At 30.0% G+C, this 18,002-nt stretch overlaps 1 protein-coding gene across 2 annotated transcripts in view; it reads right to left on the bottom strand.

The window, feature by feature from the left end:
- fam184ab (family with sequence similarity 184 member Ab) overlaps positions 1-18,002 on the bottom strand; it is a 168,680-nt gene that overhangs the window by 61,589 nt on the left and 89,089 nt on the right. For both annotated transcript variants that reach the window (XM_051138662.1, XM_051138663.1), the window contains exons 10-11: positions 12,996-13,146; positions 2,618-2,830 (exon numbers count right to left, since the gene is read on the bottom strand). In XM_051138662.1, coding sequence (XP_050994619.1) covers positions 2,618-2,830; positions 12,996-13,146 — 364 coding nt within the window. The remainder of the gene's footprint in view (positions 1-2,617; positions 2,831-12,995; positions 13,147-18,002) is intronic.

Below are 18,002 nucleotides of genomic sequence, written 5' to 3'. Positions count from 1 at the left end.
AATTTTTATATTATTTATTATTTTTTTCCCCGTTTTAGTTTAGCTCAGTTTTAATTGTTTTATTTATTTAAAACTTTTTTGTCTAGTTCAATTTTTCCAATGCATATTGCCAAATACTATGAAAATATTATTATAGTCCCCTGGGACTGTAAAGGGTGAAAACTCATGACTATATATATATATATATATATAATTATAATAACCCATCACTAAGTATAATCGAAAAGCAGGAACAACTCATATTAAATTATGCGTCCATGACCTAATTAATATTCATGATCTAAGCCTTTCCCATTTTGTGACATCACAACAAGCCTGTGCAGCTCAATTGCTTCCACTGCTTTCTAAAGCAGTGAGGTGAAGCCTGTGATTGTGACTGACGCTGCATTTGGTGAGTCAATCTCAACTTATCAACAGTTATTCAAGCGGTCTACTCCCGCTGTCCTTCATCTCTGGGCCTGCGGAGCGGAGTCGCTTCAGCCCAGCTCAAGGTAATCATTTCTAGTCGGCGTGAGAGTTTCTCTCCCCTGGAGTCGTCAGGGGCCAGGTACTGGATAAAGCCGACATTACAGCCTGTGACAGCAAGCGCTCAGCCATTACTAACCCACAGACAGGAGAGCCGAGAGCGAGCAGGTTATTCCAGGATAGAGGAAAGAGACGGACCTGTGAGATGTGCTGTGGGCAGGTCTGGATCTGTGGCAGATCTGCCTCACCACATCAAAACTACGGGGCGTCAGAAAGAGGGTCTCGCGTGAGGGCAAACGGGGCTAACGGACAATTTCACCAGTGGACAAATAGGCTGAAAAGATTACGGTTAGCAATTGCTTGGCTGCCTCTGTACAAGGCTAGAGCTTCAGCAACAAATACAAGTTGGAGTGAATGTGGTGTCGTGTAGTCAGACTGTTGACAATCGCTATAAAGTCTCATCCACAATCCACAGAGTGAATATGGAAACTCGCCAAGCAGCAAATACAAATAAAAACGGCTTTGGTGAGCAAATAAAAAACATGTTACACACCAGCGGCCAGTGAAACTGTACAAAGAAACGGTTACAATATAATCGAACCCTTGTTGATGTAAACAACACAAACCATTCATTTCAAAGCCATACAAACACTCTACTAAAAACACTTATGATTAGACCAATATAAACAGATTTTAATAAGTTGTAAATTGCTTCTGAATAATCCTACTGTCAATAATCCAACTGTCTTTACTTTAATACATTCATATATTAAAAAAATGAATTATGTAAAAATTCAATGAATTAAAATTTTCTATTGTCATAAGGAAAAAGTTCTAATTTAAATGAATTTAAATTATATATATATACATATATATATATACACACACACACACACATATATATGTATTAAGAAATAGATTTATATTCATAAAAAATACTTTTTTGTTTTGTTTTTAAACTTCTTTTAAAATATTTCTATGCTAAAAATATACTAAAATAATGTAATATACAAACGTATCCATAAGTATTTTGAATTAATTTTATATTTATTTTTATTACAATTTTTAGTTCAAGACTTAGCAATGTTGTTTATTTTATCTTTTATAAATATTTCTATGCTAACAATGTTATCTTACACTAAAATAATTTAATATACAAAAATATTTATTAGTATTTTAAATTAGCTCTAAATTTTATTTTTTATTTTTATTAAAAATGTTGTTTGTTATTTGTATCTTTTTATGCTAAAAATAATTATTTTATATTAAAATAGTTAATATAAAATTAAAAGCTAATTCAAAATACTAATAAAGACTTTTGTATATTTAATTTTGATTAAAATTTTGTTTATTATTTTTTATATTTCTATGCTAAAATGTTACTATTTTATACTAAAATAATTTAATATACATGGGTATTCATTAGTATTTTTTAATTAGCTTTAAATTTAAATTTAAATCTTTAAATTTTAGTTTAAGTCTCAGCAATTTAGTTGTTTGTTATTTAGTGTTTTTTTCTAATTTAAATATAGGAATATTTAAGAAGTCTTAGCAATTTTTGTTTTAGATTTGATATTAGATAATGAATATATGTATATATATATATAGAGAGAGAGAGAGAGAGAGAGAGAGAGAAATGTATAATACAGTTTCTTGACAAATAAGAATTTTTTTTATGGAGCTAATGTAAATATACATAAATAAAATATAAATGTACAAATACATAAATACAAATACAATAATATGAATAAATAACAAATATTGTATATATATTATATCATATATAATAAATGAACATAACATAAATAGATTAATGTGAATAAAGAATATTAATAACACAACACCCTAATAATATGATTAATATTAATAATACAAGACCCTGAATACCATGTGATGTTATCTTTGTTCACTTAACTGATTTACCATTTCAGAATACAAAAAACAAACAAATTGTGTAAAAAGCAGCACAGGGCAGCCGGTCTCTGAATAGTCTGTAGGAGTGTTGTTTGAAGCTGAGATAAGCGTGGATGTGGAACAAAAAACTCAAATAAGAGAGCCAGGAGGTGAAAGGAAAAGATAAGAGCATGCACACAGGTCAGAGCGCTCTCTCTCCGTGTGAGACAGGTGGGAGATTATGTTTTATTGCAGTTACCTTCAGGTCGTGCTGGCGGGCTTCCTGCATGTCCTGTATAGCGCAGCAGTGGGCTTCCTGCAGCCGCTGCTCCCTGCGCTGATGCTCCAGCTCCATTTCCTGCAGCTGCTGTCCAAGGTGCTCTCGCTCCTGACTGAACTGGGCCTGCAGCTGCTGCAGGGAATGCTGGGACTGGGAAAGCTGCATCTCCAGGCTCTGTTTCAGCAAGGAAATCTGCACACAGGAAGAAAGAAAAAATGCAACAACTCTGCAGGTAAAAAAAAAAGCTAATGAAACGATCCCTTTAAAACAAAATAAAATAAAATAAAATAATAGACACCAATAATGAACCATCAACCTTAAACAAACCTTATTCTGGGTTTAACACAAGTTAAGCTCAACTAAATTTGTAGAATAATATTGATTGTCCTTAAAAAAACAATTAAATTAAATAAAATAGGATAAAAAAGGATTAAAAAAAAAAAAATGAATAAAATATAAAAAAACGAAATACTTGTCCTTTATTTAAAAAATGAAATAAAACAGGATTAATAAAACAAAATAAAAATAATAAAATAAAATATAAAAAATAAAATGAAATAATAGACACCAACCTTAAACAAATCTTATTCTGGGGTTGACACAAGTAAAGCTCAACTAAATTTGTCGAATAATATTGATTGTCCTTTCTTAATAAAAAACAAACAAACAAACAAAAAAACAATTGAATTAAATAAAATAGGATAAAAAAATAAAATAAAATAAAATAAAATATAAAAGACTAAAGACTTGTCCTTTATTTAAAAAATGAAATAAAATAGGATAAATAAAAAAATAATAATAATAAAATAAAATATAAATAATAAAATAAAATGTATTTAAAAAATAGACACCAAAAATGAACCATTAACCTTAAACAAACCTTATTCTGCGTTTAACACAAGTTAAGCTCAACAAAATTTGTGGAATAATACTGATTGTCCTTCCTTAAAAAAAAAAAAAAAAAAAAAAAATCAATTAAATTAAATAAAATAGGATAAAAAGGATAAAAAATAAAATAAAATAAAATGACATATAAAAAAAACTAAATACGTGCCCTTTATTTAAAAAATGAAATAAAATAAGATAAATAAAACAAAACAAAAATAATAAAATAAAATATAAAAAAATTAAATTAAATGAAATAAAATTAAATATTAGACACCAATAATGAACCAGGATAAAAAAAGAAATAAAAAGGATAAAAGGATAAAAAAATAAGGATAAAAAAATAAAATAAAATAAAATATAAAATAAACAGCAATACCGTACAACACCAACAACAAACCATTAACTTTAAACAAACCTTACAATTATATATATATAATTGTAAGCTTCACACTTATACATAATCCTCCAAACATTAACCCCATTCACGTTCATTGTAAGTTGCCTCAGTGTACAGTACTCTTATTTTTTTTTTTTTTTTTTTTTAAATGAGGGATGCATCTTAATTATTTTTGTGGTAATCAACATTATGCCACATAAGCAGTCAATTAAGCTTAGCGTATATTGTACTAATTAGCTGAACTGTGTAAAACATGCTTTTTATACAGACTACAAGAAGAGATACTGGAAATATTCATTCATTTTCACGGTCATTTCCACACACTCTTATCAGGCATGTGTGTGCAAAAACACCCATTGGCTGTAGTCTTCGTCTGTGAATAGAGCTGTGAGTTGAGTATGTAGGTGTGAATTTGTGTCTAGCAGCCATGTCTACAAGGACTGAATGAGGTGAGAAGTCAGACGTCGGCGCCAGATACGCTCTCCTCACACCAATCGATATGTTAGAGCTGGAAGGTTTGAGTCGCTTCGGCCCACTCGTTGGCCTGCTAGCCTCATTAGAGCAGTCGCTTATGACTGGAGGGTGACAGGGAGAGAGTTTTTCTGTCGTACCAGCCAACAATCTCAGACTTGTGAAGGCAATAAAACGATGTTGCGCTTGTCATCGCATCAGCGAATAATTTCATTTTCGAGCCGGCTGGAAGTGGTTCCAATATGCTCGGGATATCACTGCTCATATCCAAGCCCGAGCGCTGCTGACGCTAACAAAAAGATGAACGCTAGTCGTCACGTTAAAACTAGATTTTTACATTTGAGGAAATCGTGAAAACTGCTTGCTAGGACAAAATGTAAAGCAATAACTTCACTCGTCAGAAAAACCTACATCATTTCTCTTTGATTTTCTAGTGCTGAATCATGTTAAAGGCCCCCAGGGGCCCCAACATGGGATATTTCTATATTGCCACAAATGAAAAGAGATTTTAGAAAGTCTGGTCTTAAGATATGAGTGTTCTGACCTCTTTGCAATACCTGTTATTTATATATGTATGTATGTCCAACCGGGCAAACCAGGGGGGAAAATATGGGTAAAACACGCCATTAAAGAATATAATTTTTTGTTTTGTTTTGTTTAATATTTTTTTGTTTTATTTTTTAAGGTTAAATGTAAAATATTACTTAAGTGAAATTGATTACAATTATTTAAAAAAAAAATATTTATTTATTTATTTATTTATTCCTAACCAGGCAAACCAGGGAGAAAAATATGGGGAAAGCATGGCATTAAAGAATATAATTTTAATTTTTGTTTTTGAGGTAGAATGTAAAAAACTACATAAGCAAAATTCAAAATTGATTAAAATTATTTAAAAAGAAAAAAAAAACAACAACAACAAATTAATTAATTAAATATATATATATATATATATATATATATATATATATATGTGTGTGTGTGTGTGTGTGTGTGTGTGTGTGTGTGTGTATATATTTTTAAGAAGGTATGGCCTTAAGATATGATCCTTCTGAGCTCTTTGCAAAACATGTTATTTATTTATTTATTTATTTACGCCCAACCAGGGGGAAAAATATGGGAAAAACATGTCATTAAAACATATAATTTTGTAATTTTTTTTGTTGTTGTTATATTTGTTGTTTTATTTATGCATTAAAATGTAAAAAAACAAACAAACAAAAAAACACTATATAAGCAACATGCCAAAAACATGCCATTAAAAATATAATTTTTAATTTTTGTTTTAATATTTTTTTTGTTTTATTTTTGAGGTATAATATAAAAAAACTACATAAGCAAAATTTATTAAAATTATTTACAAATAAAACAAACAAACAAATAAATAAATTTTAATATAATATAATATAATATAATATAATATAATATAATATAATATAACATAATATGATATAATGTATATTTTTTTAAGAAGATCTGGTCTTTTGCCCAAACACAATATTGTAACATTACATTTTGTAACTAAAAACTGTTACATTTTCCTAAAAAAAAAAAAAAAAAAAAAAAAAAAAAAGTTTGACATTAAGTTATATAGTTTCTATATATATATATATATATATAATATAAATGATATATTTTTAATTATTTTATAATTAAATAATATACAGATTAAAATTAAATTAAATAATAAAAATAAAAATACTAATTTTAACTTTGCAACACCTGCTTTTTTTGCCCAACCAGGCAAACCAGGATAAAAATAGGGGAAAACATGGCATTGAATACATATATGTAATGTGCAATATTTACTTTTATTTACTTTTATTTTTGACCCACAACCCAAAAGCAAGTTTGATTTTAGGCACTTCGTTTTAAACTTCTTAAACACAAACGTCTTAAATGCACATCTGGTCTAACAGATAAAAACTCAGCATGAAATGAAAATTAATTTGATCTATTTCCTAAATGCACATTTATATTCATCCGCATAGGGAACTATTATAACTGATATACTATTATACATTTCTCTTGCTCACATATTTCATTTAAAAATGTCATAACTCAATCTACCAATGAACTGACATTTCTTACTAGTGATGTAAACAAAATAAAATAAAACCTAAATAGTAATATAAAAAATATGTAAAAAACGACAAAAGCACACAACAAAATGCAAAAAAAAACATGACCACAAACTTGTAAAAACAGAAATTGCGAGTAAGTTTCACTGTTAATTATAAAGAAAAAGTTGAATTAACACATTGAATTAAACATGAATAGTATTTATGTAAAATATATTCCAATTACCTTTATTTAAAACCTTTTAAAAATAAATAAAATAAAATAGTAAAAAATAAAATAAAATAAAATAGTAAATAAAATAAAACAAAACAAAACAAAATAGTCCACCCCCATCTTACAGTTGACCACATGCTTGTAATTTACATATTCCTCCATCCAATCAACAACTGCTTAAAAAAAAAAAACACTTCCTGGCCTATATGTTTTTCTTCCTGTTTTGACTTGAATGTAAGTCACAACACATGAGAATACATTTGTCGCTACTTCCATTTCATTTTTTTTTCAGATGGATGTTTTCTCATAAATATTAACACACCTAACTTCAGGAAGCTGTACAGTTTGAAGTATCATTCATGTCTGTAGGATAAATTTAGGATAGGTGTGCCAAAATGTTGTTTGGGACCAAAAGAATAAGAACGTATAATCATATATAACTGATTTTCCTCAGCAAGCAGCACTAAAAAAAATAATGTGAAGAGATAAGACTCGAGTGTAGGTCTCGTGCTTGACTCTGATTCATCTAGTGCACTGGAGAGTGCTGATGGGTGAGGCTGAGGACATTTCTGCAGTGGCTGTAATCGCTTCTCCAATAAGCTCTACAGATCTACCGCTGCAGCAAGACTTGCTCTGACACATTTAGAGCTCTGAGAAAGAAAGAGGTCTCGGCTGCCTGCCAAACGCTCAACACACATATACAAGTAAATAAAACAACAAAGTTCATGATGATGAAAGGAGACAAATTATGCACTGAAGTTGAAAATGACAAAAGGGCTTCAGTAAAGCTGCTGTGTTGGGGCTAATGTATTGTAAGTAATGTTTTATTTTCAACGGACCTAAGATGTGGTTTTAACAATCTCAAACTACAGCTGGTAAGAAAAAAATCGATATCCATTTTTTGCTAATTATTTGTAGTGGAATTCACTGAATTAGAGTGCTGACTCAAAGTAGTTTTCTCCAGGCTTCTTTTTTTAATATTCAAAGTAAAAAATACTACTGAAATACTATTCAAACCTCTAAAAAAAAAAAAAGAAATGTTGAAAAATGAAACCTCTAAGTTGGCACAAATCACTTGTTCACTGCAAAAAATAGCATTTCCAATATAAAAACTGTCTGCAAGCCAAATATCGCACTCCCACTATGGAGAACGGTGCCAGTTGACGTGAGAACAAAAATATTTTCCATATAAAATATTGAGAAATACAATACTGCAACTCATTACATTTCTCTAGAAGTGATCAGCAGTGACAGATCAAAAATAAATAAAATAAATAATAAACAATAATAATAATAATAATAAAATTATAAGCTAAACATAAATAAAATGTAAAATTGTAATATGTAATTTTATATAATATAAAATGAATAACTATGCATCATTTAAATAAACAAGATTATATATATATATATATATAATATAAAATATATTCATTTTATATTTAAAATGATTTTATCATTTAAAAAATCTAGTTTAAAATTAAATAAAATGATAAAAATAAATGATACTAATTTTAAAAATAAAAATTGTCCTAAAGTGATCAGCAGTGATAGATTAAAATTAAATTTAAAATAATAATAATAATAATAATAATAATAATAATAATAATAATATATATATATATATGTATGAAAATATAAATAAAATGCATAGTTTTAATAATTTTATGTATAATTTCATATATAATATGAATATAAAATAATTTTACATTTTAAATTATTTTATAGTTTAAAAATAAAATATAATGTAAAATGAAATAAAATAAAACAAATACTAATTTTAAAAATAATAAATGATCAGGAATGTTACGATCAAAGACATGGACTAACATGAAGCACTATATTTCTACAAGAAATGGTGCTTGTTAAATTACAAAAATAATTTAAAAAACGTCAAATAAATAAAAAATTATAATTAATAATATAAACAAAAATAAAATGTAACATAATATTGTAACGTTACATTTCCCTAACAGATGGTGGTTGGTAAATAAAAAAATAAATAAATAAAATAAAATAAAATAATAATAATAATTAAATAAACCGAAATATAACTAATAATAGAAACATAAATACAATTTAACACAATATTGTAACTCATTAAATTTCCCTAAAAGTGATCAGCAGTGACAGATTAAAATTAAATAAAAATATTTAATAAATAAAAATATAATTAATAATATAAACATAAATTTAAAAATAAAATTTAGATTTTTAATAATTTTGTGATATACAAATATAGATAGTTAAAATTAAATAAAATAATAAAAATAAAAATGAGTAAATAACAGTTCACCGTTCATTTATGACACATGTTATGTGTCATTATAAAAGACATGGACTAACACGCAGCAGTGCATTTCTACAAGAAATAGTGCTTGTAAAGTTAAAAAAGAACTAAATGTAAAAAAATTAATAAATAAAAATATAATGAATAATATAAATGTAAATAACATTTATATTTTTAATATTTTTATATATAATATAAAACAATTAATATTTAATTAATAATAATTAATACTATTAAATACAATAATACAAAAAAATAATAATTGTGAGCAGGAATGTTATGTGTAATAATAAAAGACATGGACTAACATGAACCTGGTGCTTGTTTACATAAAACTTGCTTCTATATTGCTAAGATGTTGTTGTGGTGTTTTCCATGCAGTTACTATGATGCTCTGTTCCTGGCTCAATTCAAAAGAGCAATTCATCTCTAGATGTTGTCCAGATCCCTCCTTCAAGTAAAGCAAAAACCCGCAAGATCGAACGCTTAGAAATCTAATAGCACACCTCTTCTCAATGCACCTCACAAGGCATCAATAACGTGCACAGCTTAAACGGTGCTAAAAGACTTATGCTCAATCCTGAGAAAAAACGTCAGCATTTCTTGCCTGAGGTCCCTTGCGGTTTTAAGTGGATTTTGAATAGGAACCTACATAAAGTCTGAAACGCTTCCATTTTTCAGCCCCTTTTCTTTTTTCCATCTGTAATATTCTGTTTCTGTACTCTAGACGAGGACAAGTAGAGCATGGAAAAATAATTAGCTATTAAACAAAGTCCAGACACTAGGAGGGTCACTGAATGGAGCTAATGACTATAGTGAAGCAAGGCTGAACTGCTGCCTTTTGTCATAATCTTGTGATTAAAGCAGAAAATGATCATTACAGGCATCTAGAGAATATCTGATTGGCGAGTATATGACGTAACCGGCAGTTTAAAAGCAAATCAACTGATTTGTAAGTTACAATGCATTCTTGATTACTGTATAGATAAATGAAATGGTGTAATATGAGCAATACGAACTGCGGTAGCGCACATAGTACTAGTCGTAGAAATGATTACTGACTAGGATGAATCCCAAATTGCATATTATTCATTCAATATCATATGCAAGATTAGTTTTACTGCACTCCATTGAAAGTCCAATGACAATAGTTATAAGTACATGTTTGGCATACAGCTCAGGGCTCAACGCTAAGGACTTTTTCTACTGTGGTTCAAATTTTTACTTGCCTGGTTAAAATTTTCTCTGGCCCTGCCACAAAAAATAAAATAGCTGCTGTTATCATTTTTTTTTTTGACTCATGTTATCTTTTATTTTAATAAACAAGCCTATCTGACACCAAACTTTTACATACCAATTAAACTGTGCAATTTTCGATTCCAATTTTGAAACCACAGCAAAACCTACCAGTCTAACAAATATAAAGTTCAAACATCAGGGACAGATGCTTTAGGGAAAAACAGCAGACAGACAGACTGAAAGAACGAAAACTCCAGCAGGTGGCGCTTATGGAATAACAGTGATAACAGTTGTAAACAAAGCAGCCCGGTGCTTATGAGCGCTACTTTAAATGCATTATACAAGGCGGATGAAAAGAAAACGCCATGTAAACTTTTCTTAAAGGGGTCATCGGTTGCACATTTTCTACAAGTTGATATGATTCTTTAGGGTCTTAATGAAAAGTCTATAATATACTTTGGTTAAAAATTCTCAATGGTAGTGTAAAACAACACCCTTTTTACCTTGCCAAAATCAGCTCTGCAAAAAAATCATCCCATTCTGGTCGAGGCTGCTTTAAATGCAAATGAGCTCTGCTCGCACCGCCCCTCTCTTCTCTCTGTGGAGTGACGAGCCTGTTTACTTTAGCCGCATTTAGCCACATTTAGCCGCTAAACTTGCTAACTAGCACATTATTAGGAAAGGCGATCGCAAAGATTTATAAAAAAACACTTATACTCACTCCTGCTTTAGATCGGGAGGCGCATTCCCTTCACAAACAAACGTAATCCACTGCATCTTCAGTGGCTCAGATGTCGGGAGTAAATGACGACCACTACGTTCATTATTACATCCAGCAACACAACACCTCAATCACTCAATCTGAGATATTCTTGTCTAACTTACATCCCTGCTCCGGCATCAAAACAATGGAGGTCGGATTGTTACAGCTGATTTGAGGTAAGACGCTCATGTCAATCAACTATCGTGGGAGCGGCCTCTGTCGGTGTGACATTGTTAAAGCTACAAAGTTAATCGTCAAGACGGGTATTTTGACATACTTTTGCAGGCTATTTGTCCATCAGAGACACGTCTCTCTGTGATCGCTAGAAATTTTAAATGAAGGCGGCTTAAAAATACATGATAATGAGAAACTTTCGAGATGACGCGGCAGTGGCCCGATTGGACCAGTGACAAATTCGTCAACTGTCCCGAGCGTCTTTCACGCTGACCCCGAGCCATCAGGCACTCCTTAATGTCGAGCCTTGTAGCTATTTCAAGTGGATTTTCAATTATTTTTGATAATAACTTGCACAATTTTCTCACCATGGCTTTGTGTACAAAACCCAATCCTCTACCTCTACTCGAAATTAATGAACAAGCAGTAAACGAGTTTGGTAAAATGACTTTCTTGCATCATTTTGGTTTCAGGGTCATACTTTTATTTAGAATAAATCTAATCACGCACCGCTGTAAATAGTCATCGCTCTTCAAAAGCTGCATATGATTTTGTATTGTTTTTGGGGCTGATTTGATTATAAAAAATGTTATGGTAATGGTTATAGTATAAATGCAATAGTAACTCTAAGGCAGCAGATATGAGTGTTCAGCTTATGAAAAATGCATAGAGGGGAACCCAAAAATGCATCTGCAATTCTGGTAATATTAAAGTGTGGATGAGCAGTGGATTTTCAACTACGGCTGTATTTCACTGATACTTTTATCCGTTTAAAAAGCGTCTTTGGGGTTCGCAGTTTATTAAAGCATGTATTTCCCATATTGATTTGTTTGTCTGGCTTCCTGTGAGTTTGCATGTAGTCTTTTGCTACTGTTAAGATGAACAGTGCCGTTTCTCGGCCACAGGCTTCAACAAAGAGAACTGAGGTCACTTACACTCACCAAGGCTGCATTTGATGGAAAAATATTTTGAAATAATATAACAAATTAAAAGAACTAATTTCTATTTTAATATATTTAAAAATGTAATTTATTCCTGTGATGCAAAGCTTAATTTTCAGCATCATTACTCCAGTTTTCAGTCACATGATACTTCTAATATGCCGATTTTCAACTCAAGAAACATTATTGTTATCAGTGCTGCTTAATGTTTTTATAAATTAGAAATGTTTTATAACATTATAAAAATCTTTACTGTCACTTTTGATTAATATAGTGTGTCTTTGCTGAATAAACTGCATTTACATTTAGTCATTTAGCAGACGCTTTTATCCAAAGCGACTTATAAATGAGGACAATATAAGCAATCAAAATCAAAAAAAAAAAGAGCAATACTATGTGAGTCTTGACCACAAAACCAGTCTTAAGTAGCACAGGTATATTTGTAGCAATAGCCAAAAATACACTGTATGGGTCAAAAATATTGATTTTTCTTTTATGCCAAAAATCATTAGGATATTACGCAAAGATCATGTTTCATTAAGATATTTTGGACATTTCCTACTGTAAATATATCAAAACTTAATTTTTGATTCTTAATATGCATTGCTAAGAACTTCGTTTGAACAACTTTAAAGGTGATTTTCTCAATATTTACATTTTTTTGCACCCTCAGATTCCAGATTTTCAAATAGTTGTATCTTGACCAAATATTGTCCTATCCTAACAAATCATACATCAATTGAAACCTTATTTATTCAGATGTATAAAACTCAGTTTCAAAAAAATGACCCTTATGACTGATTTTGTGGTCCAGGATCACATATTGTTTTCCAAAAATGAGAATCGATTAAAATAAACATGAGAAATGTTTGCAGTGTTGGTACAGTAGCGTTTCTGACCTGCTCTAGAAGGTCCTCCACCTTCCTCTGCCAGCTCTCTCTGGCGGAGCACAGCTCCTGATCTTTATTCTGTGCCAGCTGGGTGAGCGCTGACCTTTTATTCTCCTCATGCTCTTCACGCAGCTCCTCACGCAGTTTCTTACACTCTTGCCTGTGGAGACACACACAAAAACACACACTGACAATTGTACTGTTTACTTATACGTAACATTTTTGTCGAGACCTTTTGACACATACCTGATAAAAACAAGACACAACTGGCTTTTGCACATACTGAAATATAAAAATACATAAAGCACTCTACCAGGTCAGTGGTCCGTTGATCATTAATGGCCGCTAAATGAGCCGGCCCCCTTTCACACGCTCTGCAGATCTTTTAATGCACCTCCATTTCTCTGCTCCACAGCAGTGGAGGTCACAGAAGAGGTTAACTGGCACATTATGTGGTGTAATCGCAGGACGTCATGAGAGCGCCGCGCGGCGCTTAAATCCGTGATTATTAAGTCTCCAATACAGAGCGTTCTAAAAATGCCCAAATAACTGTCAGCGGCGACTACCTCACATACTCCGAGACACTGTGAAACCTTTTAAAGGTGTGAAATTCGTCCTAATTGCTGCTTAAGAGGAAATGGAAGCTGTAATGAGAGTTTGGGAACCTTGAAAGCCGCCCAAGACCCAAGCAATAAGCACTGAGGCTGTAATTGGATTTTTTTTTTTTTTTTTTTTTTTTTTTTTGTTAAAAAAGAACATTCTGATTTATCTGTTTATTTATGGTGGCAAAAAAACCTCTAATTGATAATATACTGCAGAAAAGTGTATATATATTTTATATATAATTTTATACAAAATTTGAATAACATTTTTGCCTTCACTAGTTCAGTGTGAGAAATAAAACAATTTCTCATTCTCATTAAAATTAATAATCTAATCTAATCTAATCTAATCTAATATAATGTAATATAATAAAACACATAAATAAGAATAAGAATTTGTGAAAAAGATTAAATGAAATTTTGTATAAATAATTATAGATGAAAAATAGCAGTCAGCATGAACAATGCAAATATAAATTACAAATTTCTATGAATGTAAAAGGGAAAATGGATATCTTAATTTTTGAATTTTGATCATTTTATTTTATTTTTGCTTGCACTTATTCATTTTAAATAGTCCATCAGTGTGGGAAATTAATTTTTAAAAACACAAAAAAATATATAATATAATAAATATAATATAATATAATATAATACATTAAAAAATAAGAATTTGTGAAAAAGATCAAATGAAATTCAGTATAAAATAATTACACATTAAATATAGTAGTTAGCACAATCAATGTAAATATAAACTACAAATTTCTATGAGTATAAAAAAGGGAAAATGCAAATTTTAAGAAATTTATCATTTCTGTTACATTTTTTAACATTTTATTTTATTTTGCTTGCACTAAGGTCCATCAGTGTAGGAAATACATTTTTAAAAATAAAAATTAAGAATTTTTGAAAACGATTAAATAAAAAATTCAGTATAAAATAATTAAACGTTAAAAACAGTAGTCAGCACAAACAATGTAAACATAAACTACAAATTTATGTGAGTGTAAAAGGGAAAATGCAAATCGTAAGAAATGTATAATTTTTGTTACATTTTATTTTTGCCTGCACTAAGGACCGTCAGTGTAGGAAATTATTATTTTTTAAATACAAAAAATACAAAAAATATAATATAATATAATATAATATAATAAAATACACATAAAAGAATACATTATTCAAAATGTAAAAATCTAAAATAGTTTTAGACTGTTTTTACACTGCACCAGAGAATAACTTCCAAAATGATTCAATGTCACTTACCTTCACTCATAACATATTCACAGTATTCTGGAAATCATTCTGAAAAATTCAGGGAGCAAATAGGCCACCCAAGGTATGGATTATACATCAAATAAACAGACAAAAAGCTACATTTCAAGGCAAAAAGGTGTGAGTCAAGGCCAAGTGGTTAGACATGCTTCACGAGCTGCATGTTCACATCCAGCCTAGTCTCCAAACCTATTACTCCTCTTTCTTCCAAACAATTCAGACTAACTGAAATCAGATTTTTTTAGACATCTTGGGAACTCTCTAGCTAAGTCGGTAATAAACACACACACATAACAACTGCCTTGTCCACTCATGGTGTGCATTACAAGAGGAGCTGCTGAATTAACCAGCACTTTTGCAGAGCATAAGTTGCTGTATGTGGCTTTATCACCTTTATAAACTCTTTCAGGGAGTCCATTTGTCTTCATAAACAATCTCAGTGCAAAGCTGTCAGTCCAGCAAACAAAACTAGCGTAAACAGTTTTGATTTGTTGCACTCGTCACACGCTTGCTAGCGCCATCCAGACGGCGCAGCCTCAAAGGGGAGGATCCATCTGGAGTTTTTATGAACTTCATTGTGCACTGCAGCTGTGAGTGTAATTGTACAACACAAAATCAAGCGTTGATAAAGAAGTCGGTGACGGTTTAAGACTCTGCAAATGCAAGAGCCTGCGTCTGGCAGATTGGCACGGTGATGAACAAACACTCTTGCAACATTTGAAACACAGTTTGTCAGACAGTTGTCCTCTGATTATGCCTGAATATATTTATCAGTGGAAGGATCAGCTTGAGAAAGTCGTTATCTATAGGCTAACTTCGACATGTTAAAACATATTTCTTTCTATAATATTTTTAGTTCTCACCTTTTTAACCCGTAACAGCCAGTTTTTCACCCTAATTACAATGGTTAATCCAGTTTATTAAAGTGTTTATTAATGTAAATAAAGCTGAAATTAAATATAGAACATAAATAGGTAAAATAATAAAAAAAATTAGATGAAAATCAGAAATCCTGCCTTGGCAACTAGCGGAAGTAAAATATGTTAAAATTAGTGCTGTCAAACGATTAATCGTGATTAACTGCATCCAAAATAAAAGTTTTGTGTACATAATATATGTGTGTGTACTTTGGATATTTATTATGTATATATAAATGTACACACAGGCATGTATATATTGTGTGTATTTATATATACATAATAAATATATATATCTTATACACACAATATATATAAACAAAAACTTTTATTTCAGATGCGATTAATCGTGGTTAATCGTTTAACAGCATTAATTAAAACTAAAGTACTAAAAATACTAAAACTAAAATTGAAATAAATAAATAAATAAATAAACATTATTAAAATTAATATTAATTTAAAAAGATTAAAATAACAAACTATTTGTATTCCCTAAAATTTGGAATTAGCTTTAATTTTTTATATTTTAATTTTAGTTTGCTTCAGTAGTTTTGTTATGTAAGTTTTGTTATATATATATATATATATAATGCAAATAATGCTGAAATGATATATATATAGAACATAAATAGATGAAAAACAAACAAAATTGATGAAAATCAAAACAAAAATTAGAAATCTTGCCTTGGCAACTAGTGGAAGTAAAATATGTTAAAGTTGAAACACTACAAATATTAATTAAAATCTAATATATATAATATTTAAAAATTGTAATTTTAGTATTATTTATATACTATTAAAGTATATATATATATATATATATATATATATACATATATATATATATATAGCAGAAGTAAAATATGTTTAAGTAGCAGTACTAAAAATACTAAAACTAAAATAATTTAAGATATTTTATTTTATTCTATTTTTACAAATAGTTATATAATATTATATAATAGTTTATAAGAAATATTATTTAAAAAAAAACAATCGCATAACAAAACAATTAAAAAATAAGATGAAAATATTTAAAAAAGTTAATTCCAAATTTTATGTAAAATTAAAAAATAAATAAAATACTCTTATAGTCATAAATAATACTAAAATGACACCAGTGAGGTCAATAATTCCAGCAGAAAACTGTCTATTGGCATTCTTATCAACCTGTTTGCATTGCATTCCTCACCACATGGCATTTCTACAGTAAAATTGCTTTTGTAAAGCCAATTTATGTTGTTTTCCATGGACTACACCTCTATAAAACTTTAATTAAATAATCGCTCAGCACAATAAATGATATTAGTTGAGAACTAATTGTGGACTTCAAGTCGAATTGGAATCGAATTAGTTTAGGTGTGTAAAGCCACGAAAGCTCCAAGACATTCAAAACAAGACGTCTCTTGAAATACGAGTCTCTCGACCTAGATCCAACATTATTACCAGCACTTATTTTGAGCAATAATGAGGCCTACATTGGTCTACATTCTCCCAAATAACAAGTTAAAGCCCAAATATCACGCTCCAGGGCACCACAGCACCATCCCGAACAAATGTTGTGGAAAATGAGCTAGCAAGGATGAAATCCAATAAATGTCTTGTTGATTTGTTATTTAAGCATGTTGAGTGTCTGCTTAGGGCCTGTGCAACTTCAACCCTTCTAGTTAGCTCCTTTTTTAGCGTTTTCGAGGTATGTTTTAGTGGCGAATTGGTAATTTTGTGAAACTATGAGCACATAAAAAAAAGACAAAATGTTCTGTGTGGGATAGTTCACTCAAAAATACAAAAAAAAAGTTCTGTCATCATTTACTCACCCTCAAGTTGTTCCAAACCTATGAGTTTCTTTCTTCTGCTGAACATAAAATAAGATATTTTTGAAGAATTAGGGTCTCCACAGAGTTGCTGGTAGTCATTGATTTCCATAGAAAAATACTGTGTAAGTCATTGGAGACCAGAAACTACTTGGCTTCCCACATTCTTCAAAATAACTTCTACTGTGTTGAGCAGAAGAAAGAAATTTATACAGGTTTGGAGCGACTTGAGGGTTAGTAAATGATGACAGATTTTTCATTTTTGGGTGAAATTTTCCCATTAATGGGCTTTGTTTTAGTCCAATACCGCTCAGACTTCTACTAATGACCCATTTGTCTTTTTTGAAGGCCCATGATATTAAACATTGGTTTGTAAGCAATGCTAATGCATTAGGCAGGCAGGGCCTTCTGAGG

Source organism: Labeo rohita, chromosome 20 (assembly GCF_022985175.1).
Source record: "Labeo rohita strain BAU-BD-2019 chromosome 20, IGBB_LRoh.1.0, whole genome shotgun sequence".
NCBI lineage: Eukaryota > Metazoa > Chordata > Actinopteri > Cypriniformes > Cyprinidae > Labeo > Labeo rohita.
The sequence above is the reverse complement of the archived record's forward strand: the minus strand, read 5'-3'. Positions and strand labels throughout refer to the sequence as shown.